Here is a 20,915-nt window from a genome sequence, read left to right as displayed (position 1 = left end):
TTTCTCTTACAAATCTGAGCAGCTGTTTGTTTTGTTTTGTTTTTTTACTTAAATTTGTGTTTTAATCCTAAAGATATTATTTTGAAAAATGAGCAGAATTTTCAGAAACATCTGAAATACGGGTGGCATTTTCTATGATCTTAAAATTCGGACTTGTGGAATTCATATCCTGATGCAGAAGTGGTGTTTGATGAAGTTCTGGAAGGTCTTGTTGTTATCTCTATTTTTTCTGTCTGTTTTTGTTTGTTTGTTTTCAGTTGTTTTTTCCTGTTTAATAAAAGGCTTCAGCAGTAGCCAGAGTATGAACTCGAGCTCCCAGGTTTTGCTGAAAAAATTCTGGGACAAATGAGTGAAACATGAGGAGGCGTTTGTCGGGAATTCACATCACGGTTGAAGAATGATGTACGAATGTTGAAACCTTGACAAAGACGTCCTTTTTCTCAAATGTTCAAGGCCTAATAACAACAAAGTGTGTAATGTCTGTTATGAAAAATTCTTTTCCATAATTGCCTACCTCTCTGGTCTTTTTTGTTTTCATGACCATACATAAGTTGCAGGCCATCAGAAGAGATGAGGCGCGGGAGGAGGAGTGTCCAAATTCTGAGCGCTACAAGATGAAGTGAAGTGCCTCTTCACTGGGCTTCTCAGTAAATCCTGCTGCTTTGGGGCTCGTTGGAGAACATGCTCATCTGGAAGCAGCATTATAGTTACAAGTTGACTTTATGTATTAAAATGGTGTATATTTTTCATGTTTTCTTTTCATGCAGCCAGCATGGTTATCCCTGCTCTTCTAGTAATTTGTAATGTATATGATTTATTCACAAATATCTTTAAGTGTAGTGTAGGTCCTTCTTTAATATCAAGCTGTCTAGTGTAAGAAGATCAGACAAATTAGTCAGAGCCTATCTAGTGACACTTCTCATTTTTTTTTTTGTGTTCTTAAAAAGCAACGCTGTAACTCTTCTTCCTCTCCACAGAAAGTTAATTTTTTGTAAAATTTGTGTGAAGTACACCTAAGAAAGTGTGGCTGGTTAATCATGGAAATGAAAAATTGATGTTTTCCATGAAAGAAAAAGTGGTATTCAGCTGTTTTTTCATACTAAAGTAGTTCAGGCACTACTGCACCTAGAAGCAACAGGCAGTGGGCCGCCTTTACAAGGCTAAATTGACCAGCCAAAGTGTTGCAGACAGTAAAAATAATTAAGAATGACTTTTCTCAGAGCAAATGACTGCTGCGCATGTTCACTTGTGTTTGTGGAGAGAGGAAAATCATCTCCAGTAGTGGTGTTGGTCAGTTTCCTCTGCATGGGCAACATTCTCAGGCTGTCTTGTCAGAACTTTTGGTAAGGAAATGAAAAAAAGTTATAGTCAGCCTACTATGTGCCACTGCTGACTGTTTTTCACAGCTAACCTGCTTGTAAAATGTGAAATTTCAGTGATTTTTCTTTCCTTTCAGAAAGAAATATTCATAATACATTACTTTTGAAATCTTTCTGCAGTAAAATTGCGAATAAAATAATACACAACTGTCCTCTTCCTCTAAATTGCATTGTATATCAGCCTGGACAAGTAGGAACACACAGATATGTGGTGTTATGATTAACCCACATTATGCATAAGTAAGTTGTGCCCACTACCCCCATATCCTAAACTAAACTATTCTTTTTCAACCTTTGTTGTTGTTGTTGTTTGTGGTGGACCTTTAAAATGATGAATGGTATGCCTTGTGAGCTAGGTCTTTTTAATTAGAAATGCAATGGACATTACTTGCAGATCCTTTGCTGTTTGTGGATGTTGTATGATTTATTTCTCACATTAGGAAATCAGGCTACTGGGCTTCTTTGCGTATCTTTCTGTTACTAATTTTCTTCTAAGCACGTGTAAGCTGCTGATTGCTATGTATTTTCTAATCGTCTCCCTTATGGTCTTACTGTGTGGCACTGTGTGGTTCGATATTGTCCTTAACTGACAGGCAAGCTGTCTTGGGTACAGAGGCTAGTGTTGTACCATGGGTTTACTGTCCAGCAAATGATTGTTTTGCAGGACATCGCACTAACAATTTTTACTTTCGTAGATGCCTGACTTCACTCTGGCACTTCCATGTCTGTCAGTCTGTTCCACGAGTGAAGCATTTGTTTCGTATGAAGTTCCAGCACACGTTCTGCGTAGTGGGGAAGGCACGTATTACATTCATTCGATAGGCTGAGGTAAATGCCAGGTAGATGTCTGATCTATGCTAGTCTCTAAAGTACTAATTACAACTGCTTTGCCCATGTAGGATATTTAAATGTGCCTTCTGCTTTAGCAGCATCTGCAGGCCGTGTGTGGAGCTTTCAATAAATCTTAAGCGCTAAATGGAATAATGTGTTCCTGTTAATGCAAGAACAGTGCAATGAGTGGAATTTCTTATCTCACAGTGAAAATCTGTGATGTGGCACGGTTGTGAGATGGTCTGGTTCTTGCAAATCTTTTGCACCTGGGCAAGTGAAACAAAGAGTGGTTCTGAAAAGGACAAGCTGAAAAGAAACTGGGGGGAGTTCTGACAAAAGAGAGGAACCCCTGATGGTTATGTACACTTCTTTTGGACACCTGAAACATTACTCTGGATGTACATTCTCAGTGATGACTGATAAATAGAGTGATGCGGATCCCTCAAAATGAAATACTACACTGCTCCCCCGTTTGAAATACCGCTTTACTTTAGTGTTTAGGTTTTGTTAACTGTAGGGGGAAAAAAAGTTTTTCAAAAAAGTGTTTGTGCTTAAAAAAAAGGATAGCTGTTGTATTTGGGGAAGATAAAGTATATTTACAAACCTAGAGGAGTGCATTTTAGTTGTAATACTGCCTAGTCCATAGACAGTTGGGCCAGTTCTCTTCAGTATCTTAATCAACGATCTGGACAAGGAGATCGGGTGCACCCTCAGTAAGGTTGCAGAAGACACCAAGTTGGGCATGAGTGTTGATACCCTTGAGGGCAGGAGGGCTCTGCAGAAGGATCTGGATGGGCTGGACCCAAGGGCTGAGGCCAACTGTATGAGGTTCAGCAAGGCTCAGTACCAGGTCCTGCACTTGGGGGAATACAACCACATGCAGCGCTATGGGCTGGGGGAAGACTGGCTGGAAAGCTGCCTGGTGTAAGGGACCTGGTGGTCTTGGTCAGTTGCCAGCTGAATATGAGCATGCTGTGTGCTCAGGTGGCCAAGACGGCCAACAGCATCCTGGCTTGTATCAGGAATAGTGTGGCCAGCAGGACCAGGGAGGTGATCGTCCCCCTGTACTCTGCTCTGGTTGAGGCCACACCTCGAGTGCTGTGTTCAGTGTTGGGCCCCTCTGTACAAGGACACAGAATTGTTGGAGTGAGCCCAGAGAAGGCCATGAGAATGCTCAGAGGGCTGGAGCACCTCTGCTATGGGTACAGGCTGAGGGAACTGGGGGAGTTCAGCCTGGAGGAGAGAAGGCTCCACTGGAAAGCCCTCCAGTGCCTAAAGGGGGCTACAGGAAAGCTGGGGAAGGACTCTTTGTTGGGGGTTAATACTGATAGAACAAGGGGGAATGGCTTTAAACTAAAAGGTGGTGATTTTATATTAGACTTCAGGAAGAAATTATTTACTCGTTGGTTGGGCCATGGCACAGGCTGCCCAGAGAAACTGTGGCTGCCCCATCCCTGGCAGTGCCCAAGGCCAGGCTGGATGGGGCTTTGGGCAGCCTGGGCTGGTGGGAGGTGTCCCTGCCCATGGCAGGGGGATGGAATTAGGTGGACTTTAAGGTCCCTTCCAACCCAAACCATTCTGTGATAGCCAGTCAAAGTCAGTTAAACCTTCTCTTTTTACTTTGCCAGTATTAGGACTGCTGTCCCTGCATGAGAAGGACTTAGCAGATTTTCTCTTTTCTTACTGTATTTAAGAGCAGCGTACTGAGTCTGGCTGAGTTGGAGTTAATTTTCTTTGTAGCAGCCAGTTTAGTACTCTGTTTCTGATCTGTGACCAAAACGGTGCTGATAACAAACTTGTGTTTGAGCTGTTGCTGAACAGTTGGGGCTCAGCATTGAGGCTTTCCTTCTTTGCCCCTCTGCTCCCCACAGCGAAGAGGCTGGGCCTGTGCCAGAAGCTTGGAGGGGACACAGCCGGGACAGCTGACCCCAGCTGAACATAGGGATATTCCGTACCATATGGCATCGTGATCAGCAGAAAAAGTTTTTTTTTTTTTGGTACGTGGTCATTGCTTGGGGCTTGGGTGGTCATCAGTCTTACCTGTGGGAGGTGGTGAGCCACTGCTTTTGCATCACTTTGTTTTCTTCTGTTCTTCTTTTCCTTTGTTTCTTAAACAGCTTTTATCTCACACACAGTGTTCTATTTGTTTTTACTTTTGCCCTTCCTAATCCTGCTGATAGAGAGGGAGCAATTGTGTGGGGCTCAGCTGCCAGCCAGGGCCAGCCGCGGGGAGGCACTAAATGTGTGCAAGTTGCGTTTTGTAAGCTCCTGCTTGTTATACTTGTATCTGGGTGGGACATGAGCTTTTTTTTTCTTTCCTGCCATGTTTGCTTACTGCTGTTTGAAGAATTCTTTCGAGTGAAGTATCTGATGTGGAGGATCTGAGCACCAGTTCTAAATAAACACTCCTTTCAAATGCGTGCCAGATTTTATGCTCAGTGACAATAGCTGGTATTGTAGGAAATAACCTGCAGGTTACTGAACAAATAAACTGCAACTTTATTTTACACAAAGTATGGATAATATAGGTTGGACCCCGATGGAAGGTGGGCTTTGAAGTATTTCTCTCCATGTGCATACACCTAATCGTGCTGAAAGTTAGGTTTGTAAGTTTCTTTTAATTCCTAAAGGAACAATCAGACTTAGAAGTTGTGTGTGGGCGAGTTGCCTCCTCTTCAGCAAACTTGCATTTTGTTGTCTTCCTTTTAGTTAAGAGATGTCTGTGTACGTGCTTAAAAAGCTGTGTGGTAGCATTTGGCTTTAGTGTTCTCGGTAGTCGACAGCAGTTGCTGTTTGTTATTTATTCTAAAACACAGTCTCAGGCTGATCAAATACCTGACAAGTTTCTTGTCAACAGCATTGGATTCTTGAATATGCATGCTTGCTTTCCAAAAGTATTTCTAGTGTTTGGCTGTCAGAACACTTCAGAGACTTTTCCTTGCTAGCTTACCTTCTGTTTATAACTAGACTGGAATTTATGTTCCAGTAAAATGGCTAATTATTTAAATTGCATCAAAAGTTGAAAAATAGGGACTGCAGTCTGACATCAAATCTTCACGTTGTGGTATCAGTAAAAACACTTCTGCACTCAGGCTTGCTTTTCCTTCTTAACTCAGAGATTAATTTTTAAGGTTCTGTAGGTCAAAGTGCATCATTAGATGTTCCTACGACCACCTTGGTTGAGAAGGTGATGACTTGCTTGAAAGATAAGATATGCAGCAAAAAGCTAGCGAGGTACAGATTGGCATAGAATCTTAGTCTGGTTTGCAGAGAACAAGGAGGAATCCAGTTTATTTAATTGCGAAAGTGCAGACTTGCAGTTAGAATATTTATATATGTTTATATATAAATATAATTATATATATAATATATATAAATATATAAATATATATATATTTATAAATATATATATATGTTTATATATATATGTTTAAATATATATGTTTTTATCTACTACTACTACTTACTGTTTATTACTGTATTTGAGGGATGACTGGTAAGAGTGACGAGTGTCTCTTTTACATTGTTTTGTTTTCAGAAGAACACCTATATATTTTTTTCCAATTATGTAGATAGAACTGTTTCTTTTGCTGAGACTGAAATTTCTATGTACCCATTTAAGGGCTACCTGAGAAATGGCAATTCCAGTTTTGGTTACAAGCCATATAATATATACAGAACAGCCTTCTCTGAATACAGTTCTGTCAGGTGAATATCTATCTTGTATCTTTCACCAAAGAAATTGCAGTCTGGTCAACAGTAGGTGTGAGAACAATTCTGTTTAACGAAAAAAAAAAAAAAAGGAAGTTTGGTCTTTTTATAATTTTCTAGATGATAATAATAAACTTTAATGAAGCTTATTGCTGTCAAAAACAACAAAAAATAAATGCATTTCAGGGAAGCTTTTTCTCATGTTCAGATTCTAACACCAGCTTTGAGCATGTTCTCAGCTGTGTTCTTGTATTCCCGAGCAGTCTTCTGTTATCCTCTTGTCTTTTAGGAGGGAATGGATTGATAAACAATGAGAGGAGACAAGGCAAGCTATTACTGAAGAGCTCTTTAAGCAAGACCCTAACCCTGAACGTTACCTTTTTAGACAAGCATGAATAGGTTGGGTTACGACCACACAGTTCCTTGCCAAAGGAAATCAATTTAGGACTTGTTAAGAGAATTCTGCCACAGAAACTCAATTTGGTTTTGTGTTTTAATGCATCTGGCATTGTGCGCTACTGTAGTGTCATGGAGTATCAGATTTTCTTAGAGGTAAAAAAATCTATAGCAGTTAGACTTAGAGATTAATACAGGAGTTTTGAATGTGTATTAGAAAGTAACAGAGAATCCCTAGGTCATTAAACCACATGCAGATAATAATAAAATAAATAAAAGTAAAATAAATGTCTGCTTTCTTTTCACTGTTAGCTGCAGCTTCTGTGCTGTGGTTAATCTCAACTTCAGGTAGATTAAATTACAATAACCTGCAGTGGAAAGAAAAAACATTTTTATTCTCTGAGGGTGAAAATGGATTAATGTGTATAATTAAAAAAAATACCTGTGGTGAGATCAGCCTAACATTACCTTGATGGTTCAAACAATTTTAGACATGCCAGCCTGTCTTCAACTAATGTTGCAATGAAGCTTTTCCTTTTCTCTTCTTCCGTCATTGTTTTCTATTGTTTGCATTTCCTCCCAGCTTGTTATGAATATGTTTCTGCTGATGAAAGAAGTTCTGATTGGTTCTCTCTGAAGTTTAAGGTCCTTTGTATGTTCACAGGTTACTTGAATAGCTGGCTAAGAGCATGTAGAAGTCCACGTAAAGACTTAGTTGAAGAGAAACAGATGCTGGCTGCCTGCACAAGAGGAGTTGAGCAGAACTAGTGCAGAATTGCCCATTATGTTCCTGTTATGTCTTCTGTGCCCACAGTGAGCTATCAGCAGTTTGAAGCTTATTAGATTTTTGCAGAGCAAAATTGTGTATGCATCATTTGTTTCCCATCTGATAAAACTAAATTTCCAGTTTTCCTGGTTGCCAAGAATTAAATTTTTTTAGTGGCCTATAGGAAACATACAGAAGAGGTATTTGAAATACTTGTTAAAATATTTAAATGTAATTAGCAGATAAGATAAATGTATAGTTTAACACAGTAATTAAATTTGTAAGCCACCATGTATTATCCAAAATGTCAACCAGTATTACATCAAATTAAGTATTTGTGAAGATTGGAGAAATAAGTAGCATTTTTTTGCAGTGCCTTGAAAGTTTAACAAGTTTAGTAACTTCTGTACATGCTTTTCTGGTATTTCTGTATTGAGATGTGTGATTGCCAGCCATACCTACTGACGTGGCAGTGGGTGTTAGCTGAAGTTGTGCCACCCAGACATGTTACATAGACCACAGTTTGAGAAATGTTGATCTGAGGGATTCAAATGATAAGAATGAATACACAGTTATTTGCCCAAGTAGTGACCAACTTTTCCTACGTGTAACTGAGAACTTGAAAAAAATTGTGCTTTTTGGTTTGTGTTCATTTTTACCAAACTTTTTTTTACTTATTTTTATGTTGAGAAGCTTCTTGCAATGATATTCAGGAAGAATAAACTTAAATCATCCTTTTTTTTTAAAGTGTTTGTTGCTCTAATGTACGAAATTCCTGCTCTGAAAAAGGATATGGTTGAAGTTTTTAGGATTAACTGGAAAAATCAGGTACCAGATTGTTGGACAAATACTTGATAAATATGTTCAATGTTAAATTAAGCATACCTTGCATCAATCTTGCTGATTTCCACCCGAGATTCAGAATTTGTATTTGTTCTTCTTTGTAGAACGATGGTGCTTCTAAATAAAACACCAGCTTCCAAGGGGATTTCTTATCTAAAGACTCTGTAAGCATTCTACAGTAACTCAGTTATTGGCTTTGATCTACATGAGATTTTTGCTTGAAGTTGCATTATCTCAAAGAATAGATTTACTTACCTGCAACAATACCAGGCGATATTTCTTCCTTTTTAATCAGTGATTTTACTTTCAGCTAAAAGGATAGGAACAACAGAGTTGTGTAAAGAATTGCCTGGATTTGAGGTTCACTTACTGTTGTTAAACCTCTCCTGCCCCTGTCTCTTGGGATCTCCATTTAGTTGTATGACTTGACCTTAATATCCAAGAAAATGTAGTGTGTTTCTTGAAGAAGAATGTTGATAACAGGTACACTTGGAAGTCATAAAATGAACCTTTTGGGTCAATGTGAAGGACTGAAATTTTATGTTAAAGCAAAATTTGTAGTAAAGGATAATGTAGGCATCTGGTTTATGTATACATACTGCTTGTATTTTGTATTTTACCTCTTTGGATTTGAGAACAGCTTTAAGGAGATGTTGACGCTCTTGAGGTGATTGCAGCTGCTTTCAAAAGTTTAAAATATTAGTAATTTCAGAGACTACAAAAAGGGAGTAGTACATTAAGATGGTTCTCCTCTTTATGGGGGTTATGATAGCCCCACGCTCCCCAGTCTGATAGTACTCTTTGTTAAAATCAAAATACTTAAAAACAATGTTTGGCATCAGCAATCATAGGTGTGCAGCAGGTAATTTGTTGCATGCCACTTTACAATTTATATATCAGCAAGAGGATGCAAGGGGAGGGAAGCAGCCATTCCTGACATGAAAACTGGCAGAAAAAATTCTTTTCAACCTGTTGCGGTGTACCTGGACAGCATCTTCTGTTACACCTTTACCCTCTGTCTTCCCCTGCTCTTCCTATGGGTCACAAAATTATGACTTCAGACAGGAACTCCTTGACTGAAAAAAGCGAGAGTTGCGTCGCAATTGTGATCGAGTCCGTTATGAAATACAACTCGCAACAGCCCACGTTTCAAGAGGAATTGTCTCTGCCTGACTTTTGCAGTAGGTTTCATACGGGTGATGGGGATGATTTTGGATTATTATGTTCTGTCTATGCTTTGTGCCGGCTAATAATAGGCTAGCAGACACCTCTGAAAGTACTTGCTGTTGCTTCAGAGAATCTGAAAGGGATGCTATTGCTGTCCTGTCAGATTTAAATAATGTAACTTCAAGTTTATGATGATTGGGGTGATCATTGCTGAGATCCAAAAACAGGCAGTTAAAGGTAGTGATGAATAATATAGTGTGTGATACCTCAAACATTATGTCCTTTGTGTCTTCTGAGCAGATAATGCTGATGAGTGGCTTCACTCTAGGTCACCCAATAACGTGTGATTTTTTTATTATTATTATTTTTTATTTTTTAGTTTTTTTATCCCAAAGACTAACTGAATAGTTCTAGCCTTAACTACTCAGGTCATGGTTTTGAAGTCAGACTAAAGAGGGGGTTGTCACTGGAGGGGATATCTTTGCCTTTTGCCAACTGTCCCAACCACATTCATTTCCTTTCTTGTGCTGCTTCTGAAATTCATTCACCTGCTCAGTAGCTCAGGTGATGGAGTTGTCCATTAGCTTTCACAGAGACTGCTTTCCTCATCTAGTGTGCTACATAAATGCTGCTGTGGGCCCAGTGAGCCTCTATGCGGTGACGGAGTAAATACTGTTTCTAAAGCAGCAGTTCAAGGATTTGTTGGACTGTGTTCTCAGGTTTGGCCCTCAAATGCCAACAATGAAGGCGTGGGGGAGGACTTAACCTTCTCAAGTCAAATGATTTTGTTCAAGGTTGAAATGAAATGCTCTGACATAGATTTTAAATGTCAGTAAAACTGTTGTGAGTCACTTGAAGGAAGGTTAGTTGAAAAGTTTTACAGTTTAAGAGGTGCTTATGCCCGCAGAGGAGTTAAACACTGCGATGTCATTTTGTTCTTGATTTCTCTTCCTGTTTTTTCTTTTCCTCCCTGGTATTTCTTGCTGCCATGTTAAGTACCTCTAAGAAAAAATACTTGAATTTATGTACATAGGAAATGTGAGTCTTTATCTCAGCATTGAAAATGAGCATTCAGGTATTCTTGCTTCATGATGCATCATCCTGTGTAAATGCTAGAAGACTCTCTGATAACTGTGCAGTGCAACATATAACTTCTACCAGCAGCATACTCAGGACTGCTTTGCATGATCCTACCAATGACCCAAACTGACTTGCAGAGTTCTTCCAAGTTCCACATTTGCTTTATCTGGTCTATGTCAGGCTATACATCTGACAACAATTTTTCCTTGCCCACATCTTCAAAGGAGAACTGAACCACCTCATATTTTTTACTTCTCCTGAACCATGACTCATGAGGTCTTCAACGTTGTATTTTTATTATGGTGGCATGCAAATTTGGTGACGTTGATCAATGAGACCTGGAGATAATTAATCTCAATAACATCCCCTCATGCCATCAAGTACGGAATGTTTTCCAGCATGTTTGTTACCTGTGATGTCTGAGAACATACCATAGTCTGCCACATATCAGAAAGAACAGAAGGCAATGAAGAAAACAGCTGTTTGGGAAAGCTAGATAATTGTTTATGTATAAACATAATTATAGTTTTGTCCTGGATCTTTTATACTGCTGCCACTGACACAGTATTTGAATGCCATCCATGCAGAAGTAATATAATCTCGAACTCTGCTGGAGTTTGCTAAGTCTGATATTTCTGTCTCTCAACATCCAAGCAGAGCTGGTTAAAAATCTTCCTCTGAAGTATTCTTCTAGTGGGAAACAGGCTACCTTTATAAATTTAGGATTTACTGCTAGTTAAAGCAAAAGTTTCCTTTAAGCTAGATTGTGCCTCATGGCTGTGAAACTCTGAAGTTAGGGGTTTCAAGTCTTCATGGTAGACTATCAGATGTATTGCCTTGGACCTCGGACATTCAAGCCTCTTGGGAACTGCAGTTTCTGTTTATCATGGCTTTCTGTTACTTCGCAAGTTGGCCAGCTCCTATTCTGGTGGGGCTATCAGGGTTCAAAAGGGTTACAGCATATTTTTTTTTCCTAGTGTCTCTACATGAAGTTTCAGCAATTACAATCTTTGCTAAATTTTTGAAGTCTTTGTGTCTTTCATAAAAGAAGAATTTGAAATTTCCTGAGAACAGGAATTTAGGATTTTGGGTGGCTTCAGTGATGATCGTGGTTCAGAACCTGCCCCTTTAATTGTTTGGTTTATTTCAGCTTGGTTACAGTAGATCTCTTGTCTTGCATTTAAGTAGAGGATGCTAGGTGAGGGTTTCAGGAGTGTTTTGAAGTCCAAATATTAAATGAAAAGGCTTTTAGAGAAGTTTAGACTGGGTAAGCAGTCAGTTCTCTGTCCCAGAGAAGCTCTGCTGTTGTGGTTCTTCATAAACGTGAGTAGAGGTCAGTGTTAGGTCGAATTCTCAGCTCTGACTCAGACTCAAATACTGAATGTGAGTCTGGATCTGAGGCTGGGCCTGAGGGGGCCTGTTGTTCATAAAACAAATATTTTGTATTTTTTGGTGAGCAGGCCATTGTATCCCTCAGTAATCTTCACGGACTATTACATAGTTTTATGATGTTTTTAATTAAAAGACTTATAAAGCTGATATTCATTGGCTCTGGCTCTGTGGTCTGTAATGTAATCTGTAATAGCATGAGGCTTGCTGGGTTAGATGAGGGAAAGCATTGGCAGCTGTAGTCTGCAGTGTGCTTTGGAAGGATTTGTAAACAGGTAGTCTTAACCAAGCAAGTTAAATGTGATTTTTATTACCATATGTGTATCTTGAAGCCTCAGGGATGGAACTCTGCAACTCTGCAGGTACTTTTCTTCTCTTCCTTTCTTCTGAATATGAGGTATTTTCACAGATTTTTCAGATTTCCTCACCCTGCTCTGATCTCAGCCAGGTAGAGTAGAACTGCTGGTCTCCTGTTTTGAGTTAACTGAAGAATTCCAGAGAGAATGTGTATTTCTGTAGTGAGAAGAGATTCTTGGTAACTCCTATGGATGAAACAAAGTATTCAGAAGTAAGACATTACATGGTCCCATACAAGTCTTTTGTCCTCATTTTCAAAAGGAAGTATTTTTTAAACCTTCACTCTGTAATCTGTTAGACTTTCTCAGTCAATACTTTTAAGATAACAGCTATAAATGTGAAATGGCATCTGCATTTTTTTTTTTTTTTTTGCATTGCTACTGCTAGGTGGATTTAATTTGCACTTGGGATAGAGAAACTATTGAACTTAATAGAACAGGATTGATAATTGCCTAGAAGCTGAATAGAGCAATGAAGGAGGTAACTGAATGACTGCTCTGTGAAGGCTGGCTGTTTTAATACTTAAGTGAAACAGTTTTGAAGTTTCTTGTAAGTTTTTTTTTATTGGCATTGATTGCGTAGAAATCACTGATACACTTGGCATTGATCTTTACCAAATATTTGCGGTTGTTCTTGTCAGGTTAGGGTCTTTTCCTTCTGATTGTATACATGCTTCGTCAAGTATAATGGTCATTAGTGCAGCAGCTTTTGGGATCTGAGGTGAAGAAAGAGTTGTCTTTTCTTTGATTCTTTTTTTTTTTAATATCTTCAAATCATGACATTTATGTAACTTCCAGATTTTAAATATCTGGAAATTTAAATTTTGAGTGTTGTGGAAAATAGGAAATAAATGTTTTCTGTGGGAGTATACTCTGATACTTTTGCAACAGCTCTTATGCTATAATAGTACTAAGTGATTCAACAAAATATATGAATAGCCTTCATGTGCAGAATCCTGGTGTTGCCAGTGTTGTGTATGTTTTCTCTTTTTGCAGTGGCTTTCTTATAGCATAACAAGATGATGGCACTAGATTTTTTGTAATCACAGTGATAATGTTTTAGCTGCTTTAAGACAGCATTTTTTTTTTTCTTTTTTGTCTGTGCAGGATTTCTCACAATTTCTAGCAATCCTTACAAACACTTTTTTGCAAGTTCTAGGACCCTATCCTATTTTAAGTATAGTTTTGTGAAGGTTGAGTTCCAGGGATGTTGGAGGCAAACTGGGTAAGGACATCCTTAGGGAATAAAACAAGTGAAGGGTTTGAGGGACATTGGTGGAGGACCTTTCAAGTCGTGGCCTCTTCCCTGTGGGATATGTGTGTGATCCCTGCCCCATCACGCTCTGTGTGCCAGCATCTGTAGGGGTTGAAGTCCTGGCACATGGTTTCACTGTGCTGTATACAGATGTGAGCTTATGGATTCCCCTTGCACACAGAAAGGAGGTGTAAGAGTTTGCGCCTTGCTCAGCAAAGCAAGACCTGATGTATCCGTCAGGCTTGCTTGCTTGAATGTGTTTTAATATAATTGTGTGGCTTTTCCATCCCTCTTGGTGGCTGCTCACCATATATAGCAAAATACTTTGTCTCTGCCTTGTCTGCCCCATCTGCAGACAACACATCTGAGGAAATCCACGAGAGTTGCAGAAACTCAGTCCTTTACAAATGCAGAAGTGAAAATTTAATGTATTTTATATTATAGGAACATGTGGTGGTGAAGCAGGCAGCTGTAGGATAGGGTGTCACAGGCAGGTGGTGTGGACGTGCAGCTGAAGAGGCAAAGTAAAAGAGGGAAGTGGAAGGTAAGGTGGTAGGTTGGTAATACCCAGGCTCAGGGCCATGGTCAGGAGACGTGTGGTATTTAGGTTCCAGGTGACTAAAGGCTAACTGAGCAGGAAGGCTTGTGTCAGCAGGGAATTTGGAAGGTGCATGTGAATAGGAGAAAGTGAATAAATGCCGCAAGAAGTGATAGGAGGGAAATGGTGTAACGAACGTGTATTTTAGATAACCTATTCTTTAAGTAGAAAGAGGATGTTAGTCTTAGTTACATGCTTTGCCATACTTGAGTGGAAAGTCTGAGCTTTCAGAGTTAATAGAGTAGCAAGTTTCCATTATAAAATTCATTTTCATTCTCCTTTATGCTTGTCTAGAAAAAGTACTTTTTAATCTTAGAGTTTTTAGGTCAGCTCAGAAGAAAACCACCTTCATGCTGTTTCTCTAAATAAACATGACAGTTGTAAAGGTCCTTCTGATCATTGAATCAGCATAGATTTTAAAATTGGCTCACGAGCTATTCATAGCTTAAAGTGCTATTCTAATGTAAATGCTGTCAGATAAAAATAATTCAGTACCTTTTAAGACACACATGCACCCCTTGCTTAGCACCTTTAAAGAAATAAGTATTTCATTGAGTTAGTATGCTTATAAAATTAGAAAAGACTGGTAAGAAGACAGATACAGCAAAAATATTTGGTGTTTTATGGGTGACAATATTAGTGCTATTCAAGGGTATTAGTGGAATGACTTGCATCTGTAAATAGTGATCTTTGGTCTATAATGTAAGTGTTTTGAGACTGCTAGGTATTTGGAACATAGTAGGAGAACAGTGTTAAAAGGTCAAACCAAATCCTTACTGTCTTCAGTAACCTGTAACCGGCAGTGTTCAGGGCCTGATAGACTCAGACAGACCCCTCTTCCACTGTACACTCTGACCTTCAATTGTGTGGGGGTTTCCCAGATTGTGTGTGGCTTAACAAATACTTTTTTCATATTTTTTTTTTTAATTTTTGCCTCCCTGTAAGGACAATTGGATGCCTTAAGTAGAGAAGGAGTTGACCTGTGACTTTACTAACCTGTCAATTTCAATAGCTACCCTCTAGGTCTTGCCTGGAAAAATACTTGCTTCCTGTGTAGGTAGTACAACAGTACTTTATACTGCCGTTCTTCCTCTCTGTATATTGTTATTCTCTCTGCCCTTTTCATTCTGCTTTTATTGACTGCCCATATTGCCTCTTCAATAGGCAGTAGTTCTGTAATTCTGAGCATTATTGTTTCTGTTTTCTGTACTTTTTTCTAGTTGTGCTATATGCCTCTTGAGGTAGGTGTCATGGAGCTGTTTGAAGTGTTGAAGATAAATGTCCGCTTCTATTCTGTTTCAGCTATACCAGGAAGTTTGAGTTATAAATTAACTCAATGAGTTAGTTAGGATGATTTAGTTAGACCGTTGTGTGCTAGCCTGACCTTCTCTGAAGGTTCCTTCAATTGTTTGAGGACTTTACAGTAAGTGCCAAACATTATCCATCCATCTGCTTGAACTACCTGGAAAGAACAGTTTAATGGATTGAAAACTGTTCAGGATGACACTGGCTATTACATAATACCTCCTTCCTCACTTCATTAATAGCAGTATAATTTCTGTATATTGAAATAAGATGTATCTTCTCTCAGATCCCCTGCAAACTCTGAGCCTGAGAAAAAAAGTATAAGTGAGGCAGTATACATTCTGATGGCTTTAATGTCATCAAACCCACTATAGCAAGCAGTTCCGTTTATGAAGGTCATAATCTTTTTGAACTGCCTTTCTGGATCACTTGATTAAAAACTAGCAGATGGTTGTGCAGTCTCCTTCCTTGCAGGTTTTAAAGACCTGCCTGGATAAAGCCCTGAGTAACTTGGTCTGACTTTCATAGCTGAACATGCTTTGAGCTGGAGTTACGACTAGAGATCTACTGAGGTCTCTTCCAACCTGAATTAGCCTAGGATAATTTATTTCTCTGCATCCTACAGCTTGTGGCCACGTATGTGGAGTAAGTGCTGGAGCTAAGGATTTTATACCTGGTAATTGCTGCTGGGAATAGTGTAGTTAATGTCACCTCCTGGACAAATGCTTTAAATGCAGTTCTCATTACTAAACAAGGGAAAGTTTTTAGAACAAACTGTTTGCATGATAATATAACACTTTTTGTGCATAGAAAGTAGTATATATTATGCCACGGCTGTTTGTGTGGTAGATACTTAATTTGCATATGTTGTCTGATTTTAAAAATTATTATTTTTTATGTAAAGAGACTATCTGGAAATAGTGTAGGAATCTTTTTTATTATTATTATCAAGGAAATATGGCACCATATTTTACGCATTTTTTTTTTTTTGGCAAAGGAATGTCTGGTGCCTACCAGAAACAAATTACCAAATGGCTGACTTCTGAGAGGAGCTGATTAGATAACTTCTCAAATGCCTTTCCAACCTTATGTTTATGGCCTTTAAAGTAAATATCTGTAACATTTCAGTAATGGCTTTCTCCTAATGAAGTGTTTTTGTAGAATTTTTAGAAGTATGTAATAAAGCTCTTGAAAATCGTAGAATGGTTTGGATTGGAAAGGACCCTAAAGACCACCCAGTTCCACCCCCCTGCCATGGGCAGGGACACCTCCCACCAGCCCAGGCTGCCCAAAGCCCCATCCAGCCTGGCCTTGGGCACTGCCAGGGATGGGGCAGCCACAGCTTCTCTGGGCAGCCTGTGCCAGGGCCTCACCACCCTCAGAGTGAAGAATTTCCTCCTAATGTCTAGGAAAAATAGCTAAGAGCTAAATGGAAACAATTATTTTCTTGTTCGTAGAAATCTGTATTTAATGGCATGCCCTACTTGGTGTCTGGGTTGTGTGTCTAGTGGACTCCAGGTGTTTCCATCTGGTATCCCTATACACTGGCAGCTGTCATTTGCAAATAGGATAAAGTTGTATTGTTCATGATTTAAGCTGGTCTTTGTTACTGGCTAGGGTAAATTTTATGAGAGTATTCGTTTTATTTGTTTTTTATTTCCTGTATTCCAAAGTGGATGTTTTCATAAAGAGGATGTATTGCTAGAGGAGTTTTGGAAGGTCTTCCAGGGTTGTACCAAGTGTTTCCACAACCATATCCCAAACAACAAATTATTTCTCAGAATGATTTTGTTTTCTTTTAAATACTGTTCTTGCATGTTTGGTAATATTAAATGTTGGTTACTGTATAATTTAAATAGAATCCTTTTCATATTTTTTTGTCATAGTTGTCAAGCAGTGAAATACAAAATTCAATAAATGTATTGCTAGGGATTGAGTAAATTTATCACGTTGAATATTTGGTTTTGCTGTTTAAGCAGACAGCTATCAGAGTGGAAATATAGATGAAGTGTGTTAGGTGTTGTGTGGTTCATAGAATAAATGTGGTTTGCAGTTTTGCAATCCGTGTAAAAACTATATATATATCTCTTAATATTAATTTTCACAGTATTACTTCAGAGCTATATTGTTTATGGAAGTAAAAGCATGTTAACGTTTCTCAGGAAGCACAGATAAGCTTGTGTGATGTTAGTAATGCCAAAAGCTTGATGTCGTAAAAATGTAATTAGTTAATTTTGACTATGTATAAACTAAATGGTATGTACTATTTTGTTTATTGTCACTTTTCTGAAGTTTCGCTGTTCTTCAAAGAACAGACTAAGTAAAAACTAACAGAGGATGAGTATGTTTCTCTTTCACATTTACAGTACAGGAATGGTGGTTGTCTAGTAGTGCTTTAAAAATGTGCGAGGATAAGAGGACTGCTTACAGAACACAGCAAGCCTCTTCTCTTTGTTTTAAGGTGGAGGTGGAAGTATCTCAATGTCTTCTGATTTTCTCAGGGTTACACATCGTTCTGGAATGATTGCATCTCCTCAGGATTGCGTGGCTGCATGTTAATCGAATTGGCATTGCGAGGGCGTCTTCAGCTAGAGGCTTGTGGAATGAGACGCAAAAGTCTATTGACCAGAAAGGTAAGTGGTGGAAAATGGTCACATTTGCTTTTGTGTCATTTTCCAGGCAATGCAGTAGTTACAAATTACAATCAGTTGTAAGGAAAAACTTTTTTTTTTTATTTTTATGGGTTTAGACATTCTGAGTAGTGACTTAGGTTACGGGCACAGTTAGTAACTAAACTGTTTAAATTATGAGCTGAAGGACTTTGTAATATCTTCCGTACTTGTTCTCAGCTCCTGTTAGTTCTCTTGATGTGGTCCTGCTGCTTCTGGGAGCCTTACACAATCAGCTGGCAGTGGCTGTGGCCAGGGTGCGGTGACAGCAGTTACTGCTGGGAGCCAGAAGCACCAGTTGTAATCTGCCCAAGGAACTGGCTTTTGCAATATTGGTGAGATGTGGGCTGGGGCTGAGATGGACAGCTAACTGACAGCGAGCCAGATGTATCCTGCAAGCTACCAGTTAGTGCTGGTGTACACAGTATCCTCTGCGTGGTATGCTTTGCACTGCATGGGAAGGAAACGTCTTTGTACCTTGGGCCCCTGAGAGCGCAGAATTACCTAGCTAAAGCATGTGACTGGTGTGTTAGATTGGTTATACTCACTGACCTTTAAGATGGGCCAATTTTAAGGTTCTATATTGAATTAGACTGAAGATTTGAAGCTTTAATTTATTACTTTTGCTGCGCGATTTTTTCCTTAGTACAGAATGTGCAAAGTCATACCGCTAGAAGAATTTCTACTTCATCAGCATTAGTGGATTCTTGTAAAATAAGCTTATTGAATACATGGTCAAATATTTCTATCCACCACAAATAATTTCTCTTTCACAGCCTGTTTCCCTGTCAATATTACTCTTTGCTGATTTTTTTTTATTTTTTTTTTTAAGGAAAGCTTCCAAATTCCCTAACCTTCTCCCAGCTTCCTTCTCCTCTAAAGAATTGAACCTCTGTTCAGGCAAACAGCTCCTACTTCTTTTAGCTTCATTTAAGCATATTCAGCACTGATCAGTTTGTACACTTTTTTTCCCTCTCCACAAAGCTTTTGGCTCCTTAGGCATTCAGGAATGTTCTTTAGCAGTTTTTTTCTTTCTATGCAAACGTTGTCAGGTCCATCTAACTGAAGTTTTAACTGCTTTTTTAGGAAAATGGAGAAATAACCTGAAAATCTTAAAAAAAAAAAATAAAAAAAAAATCTTTACTACAGCATACAAACCAAATTATTATCTGCCTCCCCTCCTTTTTTTTTCTAACTTTATCATGTGATTTTTGGGGGTGGGTCTGTTCTTTTTTTTTTTTTTTTTAAGGAGAGCTAAAAGCTACCTAGTATTCAGTGCTTTGTTCTTTTTGTTGTAAGAAAATGTAGAGATTTTTTTTTGCAGGCAGGAGCATTCTATGAAAAAGACCTAATATAAAATTCAAATGAAGATTGATTTCTGCTTATAGAATTTCATGCAAGTAAAATCCCTAACTTCTCATATTTGTGATACTTCTTCTGTCCTGCCCCTTCTCTCAATTTAGAAATCATTTTCTTGTTTTTTTTTTTTTTTTTTTTTTTCTCTCATTTTATGCAAACTCTTGCATTGTTTAATATGAAATATCAGTCTTGTTCCCATATTTGCTAGATTTATGTGCCTCAGCTCTACCAAGTGTCCACCTTCACTCTCTTTGGTATAAGCTTGCAGGCTTTGCTTGCTTTGACCTTGTTTTTTTTTCTTCTGTGAATTAAGTACCGTGGTTAGTGAGTGGAATGAGCTGTCTAGTTGTATACAAGGTTGTGATTCAGTGAGGCAGCAATATCACTTCATATAGCATCTGCACCTCAAGCTAACCCTTCTTCTGCCCTACCCCAGACCTTTCTGGGACTTTGTGGGAAGGTAGAAGCTCCTGAAAACTCGAAGTTCTGATATGTGTCTCAGAAATTCTGTATTTTCCAGCCATGGTCTGAAGGCAGGTGTTCCTTTCATTTACTTCAGTTGGTGCTGCAGCTGTCAAGGGTAGTCCTGTCTTTGCAAGGAAGTTTAGTGTTTTTGCAGTCTCTCTTTGGTTTTTATTAGTGTTCATGCAGCCTTGTCAGGTCATCACTCTGTCTGAAAACTAATTCGCAGTTCTGATCCATTGAATTTTTACTTGGATCATTTTCTTGGTCTTGTCATGAGGTGTGGCACAAGTAATAAGTGAGGGGTATCACAGAATCACAGAACTGTAGGGGTTGGAAGGGACCTTGAAAGATCATCGAATCCAACCCCCCTGCAAAGCAGGTTCATCAGAGCAGGCTGCCCAGGTAGGCGTCCAGACGGGCCTTGAATATCTCCAGAGAAGGAGACTCCACAACCTCTCTAGGCAGCCTGTTCCAGTGCTCCATCACCCTCACCGTGAAGAAGTTCTTTCGCATGTCGGTGTGGAACTTCCTGTGCTCTATCTTGCGGGAAGAAGAAGAGAGTAGAACTACTTCTTTGGGCAGTAGTACAGATACATAAACATGCTTGAATGCTGGAGCCAAATGAGAATGAGAAACTGGCAGGCAGACTTGATGAACTTCAGTAGAACTTCTGAAAGTCAATATGACATGTTTTTATCTTGCAACATCCTTGTAAGTTTGGCTTGAAAGTATATAATCACTGCATTGTTTTAGAGTTGTATCTTTGATGGCATCACTGCTGGAAACAAATAAATGAAATCTGAGGTTTGTATGTAAATAGAGATTTCTAAGACTAGTAGTTACTGAAGATAGAAAATGGCACTCTATGCTGCCTTGCTGTGTCAGAAGGTAAAACCAATAATTACTTTTTTTTGAAATAAAAGAAATCTCAACAAATCCTTGGCAGATTAACTTCATATTTTAAACTGATTATTCTGAGTGATTCACGCATGAGTGACTTTTTTCATCATAATTATTATTAAAACTAAATAATGAAGAGTTTACTCAAAGTCAATGCATGAGGTGCTTCATCTTTAGCATTGCCTAATTGCAGAGCTTCATTGTGGAAAATGCAAATTAAATACTCTGTATAATTGAAATGTTCATAGCAGTCAGATACCAGGCAAAGCTAATATGTGATAAATTGCTGAAAAATTGGAATAAAGAAAGACTTCCTTAATAGGGCTAAGGATCATCATCTCTGAAGAACCAGGCTCTTAGCTTCTTTCTCTACTTTAGCTCATCTATTAAAAAAAGCAAAATATTCCCCTTGAGGATACTTAGTCTTCTGTGATGATCCAATTCAC

The 20,915-nt window shown here is 38.7% G+C and overlaps 1 protein-coding gene across 2 annotated transcripts in view; it reads left to right on the top strand.

Moving 5' to 3' along the window:
• GOLPH3 (golgi phosphoprotein 3) overlaps positions 1–20,915 on the top strand; it is a 35,957-nt gene that overhangs the window by 4,912 nt on the left and 10,130 nt on the right. For both annotated transcript variants that reach the window (XM_035309765.1, XM_035309764.1), the window contains one exon: positions 17,578–17,709. In XM_035309765.1, coding sequence (XP_035165656.1) covers positions 17,578–17,709 — 132 coding nt within the window. The remainder of the gene's footprint in view (positions 1–17,577; positions 17,710–20,915) is intronic.

This window comes from Oxyura jamaicensis, chromosome Z (genome assembly GCF_011077185.1).
Source record: "Oxyura jamaicensis isolate SHBP4307 breed ruddy duck chromosome Z, BPBGC_Ojam_1.0, whole genome shotgun sequence".
NCBI lineage: Eukaryota > Metazoa > Chordata > Aves > Anseriformes > Anatidae > Oxyura > Oxyura jamaicensis.
This window is presented reverse-complemented; position numbering and strand designations above follow the sequence as displayed.